This window comes from Nuphar pumila, chromosome 12 (genome assembly GCF_984573655.1).
Source record: "Nuphar pumila chromosome 12, dmNupPumi1.hap1.1, whole genome shotgun sequence".
NCBI lineage: Eukaryota > Viridiplantae > Streptophyta > Magnoliopsida > Nymphaeales > Nymphaeaceae > Nuphar > Nuphar pumila.
The window spans coordinates 6102849-6124516 of record NC_143260.1 but is presented as its reverse complement, the minus strand read 5'-3'; the positions used below and the strand labels follow the sequence as shown (position 1 = coordinate 6124516).

The following is a 21668-nucleotide window of genomic DNA, read 5'->3' as shown; positions in this document are numbered from 1 at the left end:
TTGAAACCGTACCAAAATCTATCCATGCATCGGAATCAAATACTCTAAGAACTAATTCCTATAAAAAACAAACACATAGATCACATATCGTAGGTTTCTTAGAGGGTAGGCGTGGTAGGTTTTTATTCCCCGTATACCTCATACCGTTTTGGAAACGCAGATAAAATTGGTGCAATAATCCAAAATCAAATTGTTAGGTGACTGTTTTATAAATAGCTAATAATCTAGGTGCCTTCCGTAAATTATTTCATTCCATGCATTTCATTCAACAAGACGAGGGTTAATTTGTAAGACCAAGAATGCATGTGGCACAACAATGAAAAACACAGGAGGTTAAACGTAATAAAAAAAAAGGTAAGCTTGTTATCATACATAGCTGATTATAAGTTTTTTTTTTTTTTTAAGTTTATTCACAAAACAACAAAAAGGTAAAGTGTCGTTGGTAAGCGGGGTCCCGTGTTATGTTGCTGAGAAATCAAGCAACCCAATATTATTTAAAAAACAAATACCACCGAGGTGTATCCCATGTTGTAAGCGGGGTCCTGTGCCAAGTTGAAGGCCCAGGTTCGAATCCCTTTGCCGCATGGGCTTAAGAGATATTTGCTGCCTAACCCCAGGTCCCCAGCTTGCCGACCAAAAAAACATATTATTTAAAAATGATGAAAAAATACAGACAAGAGAAAGCAACACAATTCCTTCCTTCCCACCAAACTAACCGTTGTACTTTCAAATCTCTCTCTCTCTCTCTCTCTCTCCGTGAGTTGCACCCTGAAAGCAAAAGCCCAACTTCCGATCTCCACACCTAACGCCTCTTTTAAGGGTGGGAATGGAGAAGCAGGGGCAGTTGCCCCCTACCCCACCCCTATCACGAGAGGGGATCCGAGACGACAACGATGGAGTCGAGGGTTCCTTCCTGCAACGTCTGTGGCGAGCCGGTGGGGTTCTCGCTGGATGGGGGCGTCTTTACCGCCTGCAGAGAGTGCAATTTCCCCATCTGCCGTTCCTGCATATACCACGAATCGAAAGCCGATGGAGGACGAACCTGCTTGCAATGCGGCTCACCGTATTCTTTTCTCGAAGGTTTGTAGCCAAAATCTAGAAACTTGAATGCAATTAGTGAACACCAATATAGTGAAATCTCGAAATTGGATGAATTTACGGATCACCCTTACGGAGAAATCTCAAAATGGAATGTAGTTAGCCAACACCCATGTATAGAATTTTGTGAAAAAACAGATTACGTTGTGCTGCTTATGAGATTGATCACAGATTGCGATTTGTGGGGATTGTGCACAACTGGTGCATGTAATGGCTTTGTGTTAACTGTTACTGACCATCAACTGATCTTGCCGGGTTAGGCACTCTCATGATCCGTGTCTGATAGAAATAGTGGGAAAAATTGCAGAAGACGTTGCATTGGAGATTGAAAATGAGGATGAGAAGGACAAATCCGGCAAAGGATCAAAATTAGGCGCTCATCTCCGAGAACCAGAGGTGCTTATTTTGAAGTGTGATTTGCAAACTAGGTTTACTGTCGGGGTTCTTGTGTTAGCAGTAGAAAGGGAGATTTGCATCCTGATAATTATTGAATTCGATTTTTCATTAACATTTAATTTCAAAGTAAGAGTTTTTTGTTGTGACTTTAATTCACAGGATCAAGAAGGTCACAGTAGGCAAATGAATAGTCCATCTGCCACTGAAATTGGTAATGGTTTTCTCCTGGTAGTTTCTCATTTATACGTCAATTGTAGTCTATTGACAAAATTATAATCTTATTTCTACCTAAATGCTCGTATCATTAATTTTTTCTTGTTTGATCTACATGATTCGTTTTGATAGAGTCAAATAGTGGTTATGAAAACCCACTAGTGAGGAGCAGAATTGAGAGCTGGAAAGATAATAAGAGTAGGAAGAAAAAGCCTGCTAGTGTGGCAAGAGAACCTCAATCTCCACCTGAGCAGCATATGAATGATGAGGGGTAATTTTCTTAACCTTTTTCTCTTTGGGTGATTTTTTTTTAACTTAGCTTTTAATTGTGATTGTCATTAAAGACACATTATTGCAGTTATCTGCAGTCGGCATGGAACAACAACATCATTTGTAGTCCTATTATAATCCAAGATGATAAGCCTCACAATTTATAAGCCATGCGAATGCATTAATGAACATTGTTGATTATTATTTACAAAAAGTTATGATGTTTGTGTGCAGGATTGAAGAAGCTCAAGAGCCACTTTCAAGAACTGTTCTGATTTCCAAAAACAAGCTTACACCCTACAGATTTGTCATTGTTATGAGGTTGTTGGTTCTTGGATTCTTCTTCCAGTATAGAGTAACCAACCCCGTTGATAGCTCTTACGGTCTCTGGCTCACTTCAATTATTTGCGAAATCTGGTTTGCCATTTCTTGGGTGTTGGACCAATTTCCCAAATGGTCCCCAATTGAGAGGGAGACATATATTGACAGATTATCATTAAGGTATGCTTGAATCTGCAGAAAAAAAAATGGCACAAATATCTGAATAGTGGGTTGAAGCTTTTTCTCATGCATCTTACCTCAAGGCCACGGTGAACCTTTTTGTATGAGCTGTTCATAACTTCATACAAAATATTTGAAATGCAATGGAGAAATTGCACATTTAATTTGCGATGGTTGTTACTATCTAAAATCAGAAGAGAGTATAAGAGTTTTATTAGGTTATTCATTAAAATTTGTAGGAATTATACTATAACTGTTACTAGTTGTACCTTGGATTATACGTAATTGCCTAAGGTGTGACAGTAGAAACATACAAATGTTTAGCTGGATTTTTTATATGGTTATTGTTAACTTATTTTCAGGTATGAGAGAGAAGGTGAAAACTGTGATCTTGCTGCTGTGGACTTTTTTGTTAGCACTGTTGATCCATTAAAAGAGCCACCACTAGTCACAGCAAACACTGTGCTTTCCATCCTTGCTGTTGATTACCCTGTTGATAAAGTCTCTTGCTATGTTTCGGATGATGGTGCAGCCATGCTCACATTTGAAGCACTCTCAGAAACAGCAGAATTTGCAAGAAAATGGGTCCCATTTTGTAAGAAGTACTCTATAGAGCCTCGGGCACCTGAATTTTATTTTTCACAGAAAATTGATTATTTAAAGGATAAAGTGCAACCTTCTTTTGTCAAGGCGCGCAGGGCAATGAAAGTAAGTATTTAATTTTTTCATGCTTTTTACAGGAAAATTATGATGCAAATAAAGCCATTCTCCGATGTTCAGTAACTGGCCATAACTAACTACATTTGGGTTCTTTTCTTTTTTCAGCGAGACTATGAAGAATACAAAGTTACAATAAATGCATTGGTAGCTAAGGCTCAGAAAATTCCTGATGAAGGCTGGATGATGCAAGATGGAACACCTTGGCCGGGGAACAATCCCAGGGATCATCCGGGCATGATTCAGGTAGATTGCTTGCTTGTTGTACCAAGGATTTTCAACATGCTTAGTTTTGCAAATCTTCACTTAGCCTACTTAGGAATCATCTAAAGCTTAATTTGGAAGATGCAGATTAAAGCACAACTTCCCAGCTTGTGCTTGTGTACCAAGATATAGTTCCGGAAGGTTTTCATCCCTTTTTTTACTGTCACTGGCATTTTGCAATATTTAAATGGAATGCTGAAAATTTTTATGCTCTAATCCAGATAGCTATGGAGGCCAGTATTGAATGGAAAGTGATATGATGGGTATTCCTTCGAGGTCACTAATTCTACCATGTTTATGAGAACTTCTCCGAAGGTCATCTTTCTAGGTTTATGTCGCAGAGTATGGGTGTGGGTATGGGGTATGACACAACCACGAAGGATACAACATGGTTCTAAAGGATGGGTATGGGGATACGGCTATACACATACACACAAAGTACATAGAATAATGCACAACTGTATTGCATTTTACAAAATACCCTACATATGAAGTTGTAGGCTGCCAATTATGAACTAAAAGTTTAAAACATGTGAAAGATCTATAATTAACCAATAATTAATAGCAAAAAGGTAAAATTAAATAGTGAACGCTTTTGATCACAAGTATTGACTGCACATTACTGGATCATAAAATGGATGAAATGGTTTGAGTCAAGTCTAAAACCCAGTTGACCCATACCTAGGGGTGCACCCAAGCCGAGTTCGAGCCGAGCCTGGGCTGTTCGAACTCGGCTCGCTTAGAAATTTCTTTGTTCAAGCTTGGCTCAAGGTCGGAGCCGAGGTTGAACCGCCTTGCCCAGACTCAGCTCGGTTCCAAGCTGGAGCCAAACTGGGCTTGACCATAGTTCAATTTTTTTTTTTACTATTTACATTTGTGAAGAGGCCGGATTCAATCCCCTACCTCTCCGAAAGGTGAAAAAATGTCTTTATTGTCTACTATAACTCAAAAAAAGATACACATATGAAGAAATGGCTAGATTATCACAAAACATGAAAGTTAAAAAATGTGAGGTTCGATCCTGGCACCTTTTTGAGAAAGAGTTTAACACCCTACCCATTAAAGAAAGATTAGCTTTTTTTTTTTAAATTTTTGGCAAACACATATTGTATATACGATTTATGTGAGCCTACTCGAGCTTAATCGATTTCAACAACTTGATCAAGCTCGGCTCGTTTATGTAGACCGGGCTTGGACTTGTGTTCAAGCTCGGCTCTTTTATTTTTACACATGAGATCAAGTCGAGCTTAAACAAGCTGAGCCCGGGCTACATCGATTCGTTGTGCACCCCTACTCATACCAAAGTACCCTAGTACCAGTGTTGATATGACACAGATACAACACATGTATGTGTGAAGAATCCTTGCAAACAATCAAGTTTTCAAATAACTTGATACTTCAAATACTCAAGACACAAAATAAATGCACAGTGTTTATAAGTTTTACACCGCAAAAGAAGTGCAATAAATGCACAGTGTTTATAAGCTTAAGGAGACAACTCCTTACTGTAATACATACTTGCGATGGGCTCACATAGCCCTTATTTATAAGCATACTTAAAGAGTCGTTGGGCTATTCCTAACGGCTCTTATTAGAGACGTTGGGAATCAACCCAACGTCTATCTTTTTTAAACTGTATACTGTCAACCACTGACTGTGTACAGAAATATTACATAAAAAAACAAAAATAAAAAATAAAAAATTTACAAAAATAAGAAAAAATAAAAAGGAGGAATTACAATCATATTAAAAAACATGAATATGTGTAAAATGTAGAAAGAACTAAAATACCCCTATAACTAATACATTGTCTTATGAATTACAATTTAACACCCCCCTCAAACTTAGGGCAAGATGACCGAAAGTTTGCCAAGGAGAAAATTGAACCACGGAGCACACAAGGCTTTGGTGAAGAAATTTGTCAACTGATATTCTGAAGTTACATATGGAAGATCTATAACTCCTTTCAGATACGCTTCTCGAACATAGTGACAGTCCATCTCAATGTGTTTAGTCCGCTCATGAAAAGTATGATTTTTGGCAATATATATTGCACTTTTGTTATCACAGCATAACTTGGTGGGCCCTTCTATTGAGATCCCCATGTCTTCTAATAGCTGATGAATCCATACAATTTCTATGGTAGTAGTCGCCATGACACGATATTTAGCTTCTGTTGAGGATAGAGACACTTTTTGTTGCTTCTTACATCTCCAGGAAATCAGCGAGTCTCCTAAAAACATACAAAAACCAGTGGTGGAGTGACGGTTATTTGGGTCACCTCCCCAATTAGAGTCAATATAAAAAAATAATTTTAATTCAGAAGAAAAGGATAAGAATACTCCCTTGTTTAGTGTGCCCTTTATGTATCTCACAATCCGCAAGATGACACTCATATGAACTGATGTTGGTGCATATTGGAACTGACTTGCAGTATGAACTACATGAGAGATATCTGGTCTAGTAATACTCAGATACATCAAAGATCCCACAAATTGTCTGTAGGGGGTGGGATCAGAGAGAGGAATACCATCATCAATCTTTATTTTGGCTCCTACTATAGCAGGAGTTTCACAAACCTTATCATCCGTAATACCTGACCTGTCAATAATCTCAGAGGCAAACTTAGTTTGAGATAAAAAATACCCTCTATGAGAGTATGCTACTTCAATATCCAAAAAATAAGTTAGAAATCCCAAATCAGACATTTCGAACCTATCCTTCAAAATTGATTTTATGCTTTTAACCCCTTTAGAATCACTTCCGGTTATAAGCATATCATCCACATATAAGAACAGAATGACAGTCTCTGCATTGGTTTTCTAACAAATAAGACAGTGTTAGTGAAACATGAAGAAAAACCATTTTCTAATATTACGGTTTGTTTTAAACCAAGCTTTGAGGGCTTGTTTTAAACCATAAAGTGTTTTTCGAAGGCAAAACACTTTCTCTTTGGGAGTCTCCATTCCTAGTGGACCATCCATATATACCTCTTCATTCAGATCACCATTAAGAAAAACGTTTTTAACATCCATTTGATAGATGTTTCATTTGTTGATTGAGGCAACAGTAATGAGACATCAGACAATGATCATTTGGGCCATAGGGACAAAAGTTTTTTCATAGTCAATTCTGTATTCTTGACTATATCCCTTTACAACTAATCGAGCCTTATATCTCTCAAGAGATCCATCGCTCTTAGTTTTTACCTTCAATACTCATCTACACCCTATTGCTTTCTTACCCTTAAGAAGATCTTGGAACTCCCAAGTCTTTGCCCTGTTGAAAGCTGAAAGCTCACATTCCATTGCTTTCAGCCATTCATCATTCTTTTTGGCTTCTTCGAAGTTTCTGAGTTTTATATAGGAATGAATGGCGCTAAGGCAGACTCTATATTCAGGAGTAAACAAATCATATGAAATAAACCTAGAAGGCATCTTTCTACTTCTCTCAGTTCTTCTTAGGTTTTCATCATTTGTTGAACTGGACCCACTAGGTTCACTGAAATTTTCAATTGCACTCCTAAAACCGTTTCTATCTCTATAGGTATATGTTATAGGATCTCTCAATGCTCCTTTATTTCTATGTTGAGAGATAGGTGGATGGAAAGAGCCATCTTCTTTATCATTGATGTCATTATGAATGAAATCGTCATCACTATCGTCACTATCTGTTAAAATATATATATATATATACATTCGTATATATATAAGTATATATATACATATATGTATATATATATACATATTGCTTTTTAGTTAAATACCCGATAGGGGTATTATTGTAAAACTACAAATGTACTTTTTTACTTTTTGCTTTTTCTTTTTCTTTTTCCTTTTTTCCCTTTTTTTCTTTTTCTTTTTTTTGCTTTTTGTTGGAACCACAAGGGCCCCACTCTTGTAGTCGTTGGGGCCCCAACGGTCAGATTTCTGACCGTTGGGGGATCCCAACGACTACAAGGGAGCCCCCTTGTGGTCCCTTCTTGTGCTCTCCTCCTCTATAAATAGAGGAGGTGTTCCTCTCTTACATGTATGAGTTTTTATACCCCTCTCTTCTCTTCTTCAATAATATCCAACTTATGACTTTAAGTCATTTCCATATTTGAGAGTTTTTGTGTGTGCACATTTGTTGTTTGTGTTCTTGGCTCTAGTGATCACTCTTAAAGAGTGACACTTGCTCTATTGGTGCTTCCGCCTCTTTTCATTACATGGTATCAAAGCTCGGTTGGTGATTGGGATTTTTCTTTTGTCATCTTGGAAAGCGTGCCTCTCAAAGTTTTGAAGAAAGGAAGAGTATTTGGTGCCGATGGAACGTGACTCTAAAGTGGAGCTCTCTTTCAAGCTAAATGGGTCCAACTATCTCATGTGGGCCTCCGCTATGGAAAATCATCTAAGAGGTAAGAAACTTTGGGGTTTTGTTATGGGGACTACTCCCGAACCCTCTCTTGTTCTTACCAAAATTGAAAATGAAGTTGAAAAGGCTTTAGATGGCGATGAGCGCATCAAAGCCATTAATGAACATCAATCCAAAATCGAGGATTGGGAAAGTAACCATGCCAAAATTTTGGCATGGTTTATGAACAATGTAGATCTTAAAAATTGTGCCAATATTGCCAAGTTTAGAAGAGCCAATGAGGCTTGGTTTTTCCTTAAGGGTATGTATACCCAAAAGGATCTTGCTCGACAATTCTTTTGTCAAGAAAAAATTCGTTCCACTAAACAAATGGATATGAGTGTTCGGGATTATTTTAGCTCTCTAACCCCTCTTTGGGATGAGCTTGCCCTTCTTGAGCCCAAATGGGTTGCTCCACAAGACATTGAACTAAGAAGGGAACAAATTGAAAAGGAGCACTTTTTTCAATTTCTTCATGGGCTTCGCCCGGAATTTGAACAAGTGAGGGCATCTCTTCTCCATAGAAGCAAAGCCCTACCTATTGAAGATGCTCTTGCCGAGGTATGTCAAGAAGAAACTCGACTTGGTTTGAGCATTAGGAATGATGAAGTTTTGGCCGTTAATAGGCCCGGATCAAATGTTAAAGCATATAGACCTCCCCACTTTAACAAAAATATCAATGGACCTAGAAAGGGGATCATATGCCACTATTGTAATGAACCGGGGCACATTAGACCGGTTTGTCCAAAGCTTAAAGGTAAGGTTGCCGCGGTTGGAGAAAATTCTCCAAAGAAGGAAGAAAGTACCAAAGAAGGAGATATCAAAGAAACTCTTAATCATATATCTGAAGTTCTCCAACACTTTCTCAAGTCTTCTCCTTCAACATCCGGAGCCGCCATCGCCTACTCTTCATCACCTCCAGGTATGTGGATACTAGACTCTGGTGCTTCTTTCCATATGACATCTCATAAAACCTCCCTTTCCAATGTCTTTTCCGAACCCATGTCCTCCTATGTTTCAACGGCCGATGGAACGTCATTAAAAATAGAAAGTATTGGAACACTTGACTTCAAAAATTCTCAAAACTTTTTTGTTCCTAAAGTAAGAGTTGTTCCAAAAATTAACTTAAATCTTTTTTCCGTTTCCCAAATAACCGACCATGGATGCCAAGTCTCTTTCTCACCTAAAGATTGCATCGTGCAGGATCTCCAGTCAAGGAAGCTGATTGGGCAAGGCCATAGAAGGGGTGATCTCTATTTTATGGACTTTTTGACGCTTCCATCTAAGTCTTCTTGCAATCTTGTTAAAGACAAAAGTATTGGAATTTGGCATGAGAGACTTGGTCATCCAAATTTTGTAAAAATGTCTCTTCTCCCTTTTTTGGACAATACTTGTAAAGACAATCACATGACTTGTAAAGATTGCATTTTTGGGAAATCTAAAGCTACTCCGTTTCCTCAAAGAAGTTATTTTGCCACTCGGCCTTTTGAACTTGTTCATTCCGATGTATGGGGACCTTCCCCAATTTTATCTAAAGGAGGTTTTTCGTATTATGTGGTCTTTATTGATGACTTCACTAGATTTACGTGGATATACTTCTTAAGCCGCAAATCTGAAGTTTTTTCATTCTTTAAAGAATTTCATGCGATGGTTAAAAATCATTTTTTGGGAAATCTATCTATTCTTAGGTCCGATTCGGGAGGTGAATATATGTCTAATGATTTTCAAAATTTCTTAAAAGAAAATGGAATTTGTCATCAACGTTCTTGTCCCAACACTCCGCAACAAAATGGTCTTGCGGAAAGAAAGCATAGGCACATAATAGAAACTACAAGAACATTATTGATTTCAAAAAATATCCCAAAATCCTTTTGGGCCGAAGCGGTTCTAACTTCAACATATCTCATCAATAGAATATCTTCATCCTCTTTGAAAAATCTTTCTCCATTTGAAAAACTTTACAATATGTCTCCCGATTATAAAAGATTAAGAATTTTTGGATATAAATGCTTTGTTTTAACTCGCAAAAATGATAAACTTTCTCCTAGGGCTATTGAATGTATTTTTTTTGGGATATGGCGAAAAACAAAAAGGATATAGATGTTTTGACATACTTAATAATAAACTTTATATCCCAAAAGACGTCACATTCCTCGAAGAAGAAAATGGTTTTTCGCATCAACCAAATGAAAATATTGACTATTCCTTTTTATTTGACTTGCTACCTCAAGAAAACATCATAGATGATCATATTGATCTTGATGAACCTCTTAATGAAGATCTTGTTGAACATCCAAATAATGATCAAAACTTAGAAGAAAATGCTTCAAGACAAATACAAGTCTACTCTAGAAGGAATGAAAGAAATACTCCATGTGCCCTTGAAAGATTTTCTCAAAATGAGTCGATAGAAGAAACCTCTTAAAGAAGATCAAATCGCATTCCTAAGATTCCAAATAGATTTGTTTCTTATGACTCCTTTTCCCCTAATTATCGAGCATGTCTTCTTACTATTCACTCCTTTCATGAACCATCTCATTACAATGATGCTAAACAATATGATCATTGGAATGAAGCTATGGAGCTTGAACTTAATGCCCTTAAAAAGGCACAAACTTGGGAAATTATTGATCCTCCAAATGGCAAGAAACCCATTGGATGTAGATGGGTGTTTAAAGTAAAAACTAAGAGTGATGGTTCATTAGAAAGATATAAGGCTAGGTTGGTAGCCAAAGGTTATGCCCAAGAGTATGGGGTAGACTATGATGAAACTTTTGCCCCAGTTGCTCGAATGACTAGTGTTCGAGCCCTTATTGCTATAGCTTCTGTTAAAAAATGGCCCATCTTTCAACTTGATGTTAAAAATGCCTTTTTGAATGGTAATTTAAATGAAGAAGTTTATATGGAACCACCTCCAGGTATGAATTTAAATGAAAAAGTTTTAAAATTAAAAAAGGCTTTATATGGTCTTAAGCAAGCTCCTAAAGTTTGGTATGACAAGTTTAGTAATGTATTAATCAATTTAGGTTTCTCTTCTTGCTATACTGACACTGCTCTTTTTGTTAAAAGGACAGGTGACTCCATTATCATGCTTCTGCTGTATGTTGATGATATGATCATCACTGGGGATGACAAAAAGGGAGTAAATGATGCGAAGACTATGTTAAAAGATACCTTTGATATGTCTGACCTTGGTTATTTGCGATATTTTTTAGGAATTGAAGTGGCTTATTCCGAACGTGGATACATCTTATCTCAAATGAAGTTAGCTGCTGAAATTTGTACCAAATCAGAAATATCTGATGAAAAGAAAGTTGAGACTCCCGAAGTTATCAATGCGAAACTAAGACTTGAAGATGGTGTTCTTCTTGAAGATCCAACTCCCTACCGTCAATTAATTGGATCCCTCACCTATCTATCCATCACCCGTCCTGACATAGCTCATGCGGTTCATGCAGTGAGCCAGTTTCAGCACGCACCTACCACGGTTCATATGGCGGCCGTAATGAGAATTGTGCGATATATCAAAAATACCATCTCCAAGGGACTCTTCTTATCCTCTTCCTCATCTCTTGAATTGACTGCTTTTACTGATGCTGACTGGGGAGGAAATCCCAATGATCGTATCTCAATTACGGGTCTTTGTATTTTTTTAGGTGAATCTCTCATCTCGTGGAGATGCAAGAAGCAGCAGAAGGTCTCCTTATCATCTACTGAAGCTGAGTATCGGGCTATGGCGATGACAACTATGGAAATCGTATGGCTCAGAAGTCTCCTTGCTGACATGGGCGTCCTCATTTCTACTCCTACCAAGCTCTGCTGTGATAACAAAGTGCGATATACATTGCCAGCAATCACACCTTTCATGAGCGGACAAAGCATATCGAGATGGATTGCCATTATGTTCGAGACGAATATCTCAGAGGGACTATCTCATTGCCATATGTTACTTCAGAATATCAGCTAGCTGACTTCTTCACCAAAGCACTTCCAACTCCACGATTTATGTTCCTCCTTAGCAAACTTTCGGTCTTCTCCCCGTAAAGTTTGAGGGGGCTTGTTAAAATATATATATATATATATACTTATATATACATTCGTATATATATATATATAAGTATATATATACATATATGTATATATATACATATATGTATATATATACATATTGCTTTTTAGTTAAATACCCGATAGGGGTATTATTGTAAAACTACAAATGTACTTTTTTACTTTTTGCTTTTTGCTTTTTCTTTTTCCTTTTTTCCCTTTTTTTCTTTTTCTTTTTTTTGCTTTTTGTTGGAACCACAAGGGGCCCCACTCTTGTAGTCGTTGGGGCCCCAACGGTCAGATTTCTGACTGTTGGGGGCTCCCAACGACTACAAGGGAGCCCCCTTGTGGTCCCTTCTTGTGCTCTCCTCCTCTATAAATAGAGGAGGTGTTCCTCTCTTACATGTATGGGTTTTTATACCCCTCTCTTCTCTTCTTCAATAATATCCAACTTATTGTTAAAATGTATACTCAAAAACATTATTGTAAGTATAAATATATATACTTATATACCTAGAGATACGTATACATATGTTATATGTATACGTATCTCTATATATAAGTATATATATTTATACATTTTTCCCCTTTTTACCCAAAAAGGGTATTTTAGTCCTTTTACACTTTTGCGCATATTCCATTTGGAATATGTTGTAACTTTTTCTTTATTTTTTAATTTCTTTTATTTTTATTTTTTCCTTTTTGCTTTTTCAAAAAGGTGCCTTGGGGGTCTCCCCAATAGAGTCGTTGGCGAGCCCCCAACGGTCACAATTGTGACCGTTGGGAGCTCCCCAACGACTCCTTTGGGGAGCCCCCAAGCACCTCCCACTTCTTGTATAAATAGGGGTGTTCCCCCTTGTATATTGTCAAGCTTGAGAGTCTCAAGCATTCGGTTCCTTCTATAAAATACATGCCATTGTGCATGTTTGTTATTTTTACGCTTTTGCGTATTTGTTCAAGTATTGTGAGAGTGCCTTCGTGCACATCCTTTTTCATATTCTTTGTGCTCGTATGTGTATTGTCTTTTCATAGACAATTTTACATGGTATCAGAGCAAGGTTGATTATTGAAGATCGTGGGATTCTCCTTTTTTCGAGTGCCTCGAAAAACGTGCCTTCCGATTCTTGGAGATTGAAGTGGTGGATCTTTCTTCTCAAATATTTTAGAAGGATCTTGTGCAAATTTGGTGTTGGAAATATTGTGTTGGTATGCTTTTTTCTCTATCTCTCTTCTCTCTAATGGGTGAAAAAGAGTCCCATTTTGCTCTTGGTTTCAAATTAAATGGGTCCAACTATCATGTTTGGGCCGGAAATATGGAGGCTCATATAAAAGGGAAAGGCCTATGGGGATATGTTCTTGGCACTATTCCGGAACCGGAACCCAAGATTACCATAGTTAAAGAAGGCGAAATCAAGATTCTTGAGGGAGAAGAAAGAACCAAAGCTCTTGAAGAATACTCCAAGAAACACGATGAATGGGAAATGAAGAATTTCAAGATTCTCTCCTGGTTTTTCTCATCCGTAGAAACCAAGATTAATGCCAACATTATTAAATTCAAAAAGGCATCGGAAGCTTGGCATTATCTTGAAAAAATGTACACCTCAAGGGATCTCTCTCACAAGTATTACCTTCAAAAGAAGGCTATCTCTCTCTCCCAAGGTGAAATGACGATTAGGGAATACTTTGCCGATCTTTCCTCTATTTGGGATGAGCTTGCAATGCTTGAACCTAAATGGAGTGGAGAGGCAATTGAGCTCCGTCATAAGCAACTTGAAGAAGATCGGTTCTTCAACTTCTTAAATGGGCTAAGGCCCGAATTTGAGCAAATAAGGTCATCTCTTCTCTCCTCTTTCACTCCCCCTTCTCTTGAAGATGTTCTCACCAAGTTAAGTGGTGAAGAGACTCGTATGAATTTATGTAAACAAGGACCAAATGTTCTTGCGGTCCCTTGTAATATTGAAGAACATAGTGAGGTCAATGCCGTATCAAGACCCGAAAACAATGTAAAAACCTATCGTTCCCCTCATTTTAAATTCCAAAATCAAGGTGAAAATGGTGGTTAAAGAGGAAGAAGGGACTATAGCAAAACTATTTGTCATTTTTGTAAAGAACCGGGACACATCAAACCCGTATGTCCTAAATGGAAGAGACTTCTAGCTATGGCTACTACTGGGGTACCACAGAAGGATGAGGCATCTTCAAGTGGGACCCTTTCTATAAATCAAATAGTGGAAGCCCTTCAACCTCTCCTCAAGGGATCTACCTCCGGTGCGGCCGTATCCACGTCTTCTCCTCCAGGTAAAATCTCTTGGCTTTTGGACTCTGGTGCATCTTTTCATATGTCCCCAAACTTTTTGTCACTTTCCGATTATTTGAAAAATCGTTCCCCATCTTATGTCTCCACTGCTGATGGAACCTCTCTTGAAATTAAAGGAATAGGTAATTTTGAAACTCAAGAGTTTTCTATTCCAAAAATCAGATTTATACCTAAACTTAACTTAAACCTCCTCTCTGTTTCTCAACTCACGGACCATGGCTATGATATTAAATTCTCTTGTGACAAATGCTTAATACAGGATCGCCAGTCCGGGATGTTGATTGGGGAAGGCTTTAGAAGAGGAGATCTATACTATATGGAATCTCTTCAAGTTCCAAAAGTTTTGTGTAATGTTGCCCGACATAAAGATATAAATGTATGACACAAAAGACTTGGTCATCCTAATATCACCAAGTTATCATATTTACATTTTGCAAAAGACCTATGTAAAAGCTCTTTTTCTTGTAAAGACTGCATTCTCGGAAAAATGCACAGCTTACCTTTTGAGCAAAGAACTATGTTCTCTTCCAAAACTTTTGAAATTGTTCACTCAGATGTTTGGGGACCCGCACCTGTGGTTTCAAAAGGAGGTTTTTCTTATTATGTAATATTTGTGGATGACTTTTCTCGTTACTCGTGGATATATTTTCTTAAGTTTAAACATGAAGTGTTTTCATGTTTTAAAAATTTTCACTCAATGATTAAGAATCAATTCAATAGCAACATAAAGATTTTTAGAAGTGACTCTGGGGGAGAATATCTCTCCAATCACTTTAAGGTATACCTTGAGGATCACGGTATTATTCACCAAAGGTCTTGTCCTAAAACACCTCAACAGAATGGGTTGGCTGAAAGGAAACATAGGCACATTATTGAGACCACTAGGACTCTTCTTATATCTCAAAATATTCCTAAAAACTTTTGGGCCGAAGCAGCCCTTGCTTCTGTTTATTTAATAAATCGTCTACCATCTAGGTTATTAGGCAAAATATCTCCTTTTCAGATTCTACATAAGCTTGAACCTGATTATAATAGGTTAAGGGTCTTCGGATGTAAGTGTTTCATACTTACGGATAAGAATGACAAGCTTTCACCCAAGGCTATCCCTTGTGCTTTTCTTGGTTATTCCAAAACTCAAAAAGGGTTTCGTTGTTACGATCTTCGAGAAGATAAGCTATATGTCTCTAGAAATGTAACTTTTTTGGAAAATGAGAGTGGTTTTGAAAAAAATGTTTCTCAACAAGAAAATTTTGATTACTCCTTATTTGACTTGTTATCTAGTAATGATGACATATCCAGTGATGATGATGTATCATTAAACCATGATGAGGAAAATGATGAAGATATTGGTGAACATAATGATCCAGAAAGTAGAGTTCCAAGTGAGCCTATTGAAATGAAATGGGGATCTTCGAAACACGTGCTTTGATTAACAAGAGCAAGTGTCAAGAATGACACTAAAGCATAACCCTTAAAAAGGGTATAACTGGAAACAAAATAAAAATAAAAATGTATTCTTTATTGATATGAAAAACCAATTGCTTAAGAAGCATTGGGGTAAAATACAAGAGGGGCTGCACCCCTTTATATACACAGCTGAAAGAGGACTCAATAGAGCTGTTGGGCACAGTCCAACAGCTCTATTAAGAGCTGTTGGACTGTGTCAGTCCAACAGCTCTATTGCTAGTCAAGTCTGGACAGGACTTGACTAGCAACAGTCATTCTAGTTCAAACTGAACTAGATGACATAAAGACAAAAAATAAAAATAAAGGAAAAAAAATACAGAAAAGAAAGAAATTAAAAATGTATTTATATATATATAATAATATAATATTATTATATATACATATATGTACAGTTTTACATTTTAACACTCCCCCTCAAACTTACGGTACAATGAGCAAAAGTTTGTCTAAGAGAAAGTGAAATCGGGGAGCAGCGAGAGGCTTTGTAAAGAAGTCTGCTAACTGATATTCTGAAGTGACATATGGCAGATCAATTATCCCGTGTAGATATTCCTCTCTGACGTAGTGACAATTCATTTCGATGTGTTTGGTGCGTTCGTGAAATGTTCTGTTACTGGCAATGTAGATCGCACTTTTGTTGTCACAACACATTTGTGAAGCCTTTGTTGCTTCAACTCCCATGTCAGCAAGCAGTCGTCGGAGCCAAACTACTTCCATGGTCGTGGTTGCCATGGCTCTGTATTCAGCTTCGGTGGATGAGAGAGATACCTTCTGCTGCTTTTTACACCTCCACGAGATTAATGATTCCCCTAAAAAGACACAAAAGCCAGTGGTTGAGTGTCTGTTATTGGGATCACCTCCCCAATCAGCATCAGTATATGCAATTAAATCAAGAGAAGAGGAGGAAGATAAGAAAAGTCCTCGTGAAAGAGAGGACTTGATGTATCTGATAATACGCATGACTGCTCCCATATGAACAGAAGTAGGAGCATGTTGAAATTGACTTGCTGTATGAACAACATGTGCTATATCTGGTCTGGTAATGGATAGATAGGAAAGTGCCCCGACAAGCTGTCTGTAAGGAGTAGGGTCTGCAAGAAGTTCTCCATCATCAATCTTCATTTTAACATTAACAACTTCTGGAGTGTCAACTTTCTTATCATCAGTAATACCAGACCTGAAAACAATATCAAAAGCAAATTTAGTCTGAGATAATAAATATCCTCTAGGAGAATAAGCAACTTCAATGCCTAAAAAATATCTCAACAAGCCCAAATCAGTCATTTCAAAATGAGATTTAAGAAGTGTTTTGATTGTTTCAACTCCCTGTTTATCGCTTCCGGTGATGATCATATCATCCACATAGAGAAGAAGCACAATGATCCCTGCATCAGAATTCTTAATAAACAAAGCAGTGTCAGTTAAACAGAATTGAAAACCAATATCAATCATAACACGACTAAACCTATCATACCAAGCTTTTGGTGCTTGTTTAAGTCCATAAAGAGCTTTTTCTAAGCGAAGGACTTTACCCTTAGGAATACTTAGACCAGGAGGGGGTTCCATATATACTTCTTCAACTAGCTTTCCATTTAAAAAAGCATTTTTGACATCCATTTGAAAAATAGACCATTTTTTGATAGAAGCTAAGGCAATTAAGGTTCGGACAGTAGTCATACGAGCCACCGGAGCAAAGGTTTCTTCATAATCAATCCCATATTCTTGGGCATAACCTTTGGCTACTAAACGGGCTTTATATCTTTCAAGAGTACCATCACTCTTGGTTTTAATTTTATAAACCCATCGACATCCTATAGTTTTCTTCCCTGGAGGAAGATCTTGAATATTCCATGTAGAAGCCTTTTCAAGTGCATATATGGTGCTTCATGATTGAAGCCCATGTTACATAGTTCGTATCGCTTAGTTTCATAGGCATGATGGTGACTTTATCATTGTCATCCATCGATTACAAGGAGAGAAAGAATAGGTATAGGAGAGAAAGAATAAGGAAAATGAGAAAGAAAGAAAAAAAAACAATACAACAAGATGTGAAATCTTCTCCAATGAAGTGATAAAACACTTCTCTTCAAGTGGCGAACACTTTTGCAAACGGGCACGGAAACCGAGTCAGCTTTTCCTCAAGATTTAGTACTTCCGCGGCTCTGATACCATGAAATGAAATGGGGATCTTCGAAACACGTGCTTTGATTAACAAGAGCAAGTGTCAAGAATGACACTAAAGCATAACCCTTAAAAAGGGTATAACTGGAAACAAAATAAAAATAAAAATGTATTCTTTATTGATATGAAAAACCAATTGCTTAAGAAGCATTAGGGTAAAATACAAGAGGGGCTGCACCCCTTTATATACACAGCTGAAAGAGGACTCAATAGAGTTGTTGGGCACAGTCCAACAGCTCTATTTAGAGCTGTTGGAATGTGTCAGTCCAACAGCTCTATTAAGAGCTGTTGGACTGTGTCAGTCCAACAGCTCTATTGCTAGTCAAGTCTGGACAGGACTTGACTAGCAACAGTCATTCTAGTTCAAACTGAACTAGATGACATAAAGACAAAAAATAAAAATAAAGGAAAAAAAATACAGAAAAGAAAGAAATTAAAAATGTATTTATATATATATAATAATATAATATTATTATATATACATATATGTACAGTTTTACATTTTAACACCTATTACCTACTCTCGTAGAAACCAAGACACCTTTAGAAGTGCTATTGATCAATATAGTGAGCTTTCCACTCCTCTTGACCATAGAAGATCTGAAAGAAATAGAAGACCTCCAACCCGCTTTGTATCGTTTGATTCTTTTTCACCCCGATATAGGGCTTGTCTTAGTGCTATTCACTCTTATTTCGAACCAAGAAATTTTGCAGAAGCTAATAAATGTATAGAATGGCAAAATGCCATGCAAAGTGAACTTAACGCTCTTAAAAGGGCAGGAACTTGGGATTTTCAAACTCTACCTATAGGAAAGAAAACTATAGGCTGTCGATGGGTCTTTAAAGTTAAAACTAAGAGTGATGGTTCTTTAGAAAGGTATAAAGCTCAGTTAGTTGCTAAAGAGTATGGGCAAGAGTATGGAATTGATTACGAAGAAACCTTTGCCCCTGTAGCTCGGATGGTTACCGTTAGGTGTCTTATTACTATTGCATCTATTAAAAATTGGAACATTTTTCAAATGGATGTTAAAAATGCTTTTTTAAATGGTGATCTTAACGAAGAAGTATATATGGATGCCCCACCAGGCATGATAATTCCTAAGGATAAAGTTCTTCATCTTCGTAAGGCTCTCTATGGCTTAAAGCAGGCCCCCAAAGCCTGGTATGATAGATTTACCAGTGTAATGTTGGAAAATGGTTTTTCATCATGTTATACTGACACTGCTTTGTTTACTAGAAAATCTAATGCAGGGATTGTAATTCTATTACTTTACGTTGATGACATGTTAATAACAGGTGATGATGTTCAAGGAGTCAAGGGTATTAAGTCCGTCTTGACTTCAAAATTTGAGATGTCCGACTTAGGTTTTCTGACATATTTTCTTGGAATTGAGGTTGCCTATTCGCAACGTGGTTATTTTCTATCTCAATCTAAACTTGCCTGCGAGATTATTGATAGGTCAGGTATTTCTGATGACAAAGTATGCGAAACTCCTGAAGTTGTGGGAGCAAAAATGAAGATTGACGACGGTGTGCCTCTAACCGATCCTACCCCTTACAGGCAGTTGGTAGGGTCTTTAATGTATCTTAGCATTACTCGACCCGACTTGTCACATGCTATACACATCGCCAGTCAGTTTCAGCATGCTCCTACAACCATTCATATGAGTGATGTGCTCCGCATCATCAGATATTTGAAGGGAACGGTAAATAAGGGAGTATTTCTATCCTCTTCCTCTGAATTGAAATTGCTTGCTTATACTGACTCAGATTGGGGAGGTGACCCTAGTAACCGTCACTCCACCACTGGTTTCTGTGTTTTCTTAGGTGAGTCCTTGATCTCGTGGCGATGCAAAAAACAACAAAAGGTCTCCCTGTCATCCACTGAAGCCGAATATAGAGCCATGGCATCTACCACCATGGAAATAGTATGGATTAGAAGCCTCTTGGAAGATATGGGAGTAGTTGTCAAAGAACCAACCAAGCTTTGCTGTGACAATAAAAGTGCAATCTACATTGCCAAGAACCACACATTTCACGAGCGAACAAAGCATATAGAGATGGACTGTCATTATGTCAAGGAAGAATACTTGAAGAAGGTCATTGATCTGCCATACGTGACGTCTGAGTATCAACTTGCGGACTTCTTCACAAAAGCACTTTGTTCGCCTAGATTTCATTTCCTTCTTAACAAACTTGCGGTTATCACACCGTAAGTTTGAGGGGGGGTGTTAAAATGTATACTAAAAAACATTACTGTAAGTATAAATATATATACTTATATACCTAGAGATACGTATACATATGTTATATGTATACGTATCTCTATATATAAGTATATATATTTATACATTTTCCCCTTTTTACCCGAAAAGGGTATTTTAGTCCTTTTACACTTTTGCGCATATTCCATTTGGAATATGTTGTAACTTTTTCTTTATTTTTTAATTTCTTTTATTTTTTCGTTTTTGCTTTTTCAAAAAGGTGCCTTGGGGGTCTCCCCAATAGAGTCGTTGGGGAGCCCCCAACGGTCACAATTGTGACCGTTGGGAGCTCCCCAACGACTCCTTTGGGGAGCCCCCAAGCACCTCCCACTTCTTGTATAAATAGGGGTGTTCCCCCTTGTATATTGTCAAGCTTGAGAGTCTCAAGCATTCGGTTCCTTCTATAAAATACATGCCATTGTGCATGTTTGTTATTTTTACGCTTTTGCGTATTTGTTCAAGTATTGTGAGAGTGCCTTCGTGCACATCCTTTTTCATATTCTTTGTGCTCGTATGTGTATTGTCTTTTCATAGACAATTTTACACTTATGACTTTAAGTCATTTCCATATTTGAGAGTTTTTGTGTGTTCACATTTGTTGTTTGTGTTCTTAGCTCTAGTGATCACTCTTAAAGAGTGACACTTGCTCTATTGGTGCTTCCGCCTCTTTTCATTACACTATCATCATCATGTGTTAACATTTCAAATAAAAAAGAGTAATCCATGTTTTCTTCAAAGGGTTCACTCCTTTCAAAACCATTAACATTTTCCAGAAAACTCACATTTCTAGAAACATATAGCTTGTCATTCTTAATATCATAACAACAAAACCCTTTTTGGGTTTCGGAATATCTAAGAAAGGTGCAGGCAATGGCTTTTGGTGAAAGCTTGTCGTTCTTGTCAATAAGAACAAAGCATTTATAATCGAAAATTCTTTACTGAGTATAGACAGGTTCTTTGGTATACAATTTTTCAAAAGGCGAGATATTGTTCAAGTTTTTAGAAGGTAGCCGATTTATCAGATAGACAGATGCTAAAGCCGCTTCAGCCCAAAAACCTTTTGGGATGTTTTGAGAAACAAGTAATGTTCGAGTTGTCTCTATTATATGTCTATGCTTTCTTTCGGCTAATCCATTTTGTTGAGGGGTTTTCGGACAAGATTTTTGGTGAAGAATACCATGACTTTCAAGATAATTTTTTAATTCAATTAAAAGATATTCTCCACCAGAGTCAGTTTGAAAAATTTTTAGATTCCCATTAAATTGATTTTTAATCATCATATGATAGGTTTTAAAAATCGAGAAAACTTCATATTTATGTTTAAGAAAATAAATCCAACAATATCTCGTGTAGTCGTCAACAAAAATGACATAGTATGTAAAGCCTCCTTTTGATAGGATGGGTGTCGGTCCCCATATATCCGAATGGACAATTTAAAAAGCTCTTGTTGTAAACATCGATCTTTGACAAAAAGGCAATTTTTTCATTTTCCAAAAAATACAGTCGTTATAAGTGAAATCACTTTTATATAGACTTTTAAC

General features: G+C 37.3%; 1 protein-coding gene across 1 annotated transcript in view; it reads left to right on the top strand.

Annotated features, from left to right (window-relative positions):
- The first annotated feature begins 893 nt into the window (after window positions 1-893).
- Window positions 894-21668, top strand: part of LOC149819791 (cellulose synthase A catalytic subunit 4 [UDP-forming]-like) — a 32612-nt gene continuing 11837 nt past the window's right edge. The window contains exons 1-7 of the mRNA XM_089983491.1: window positions 894-1080; window positions 1406-1494; window positions 1654-1705; window positions 1840-1978; window positions 2212-2478; window positions 2841-3186; window positions 3304-3441. Of these exons, the coding sequence (XP_089839617.1) occupies window positions 894-1080; window positions 1406-1494; window positions 1654-1705; window positions 1840-1978; window positions 2212-2478; window positions 2841-3186; window positions 3304-3441 (1218 nt within the window). The remainder of the gene's footprint in view (window positions 1081-1405; window positions 1495-1653; window positions 1706-1839; window positions 1979-2211; window positions 2479-2840; window positions 3187-3303; window positions 3442-21668) is intronic.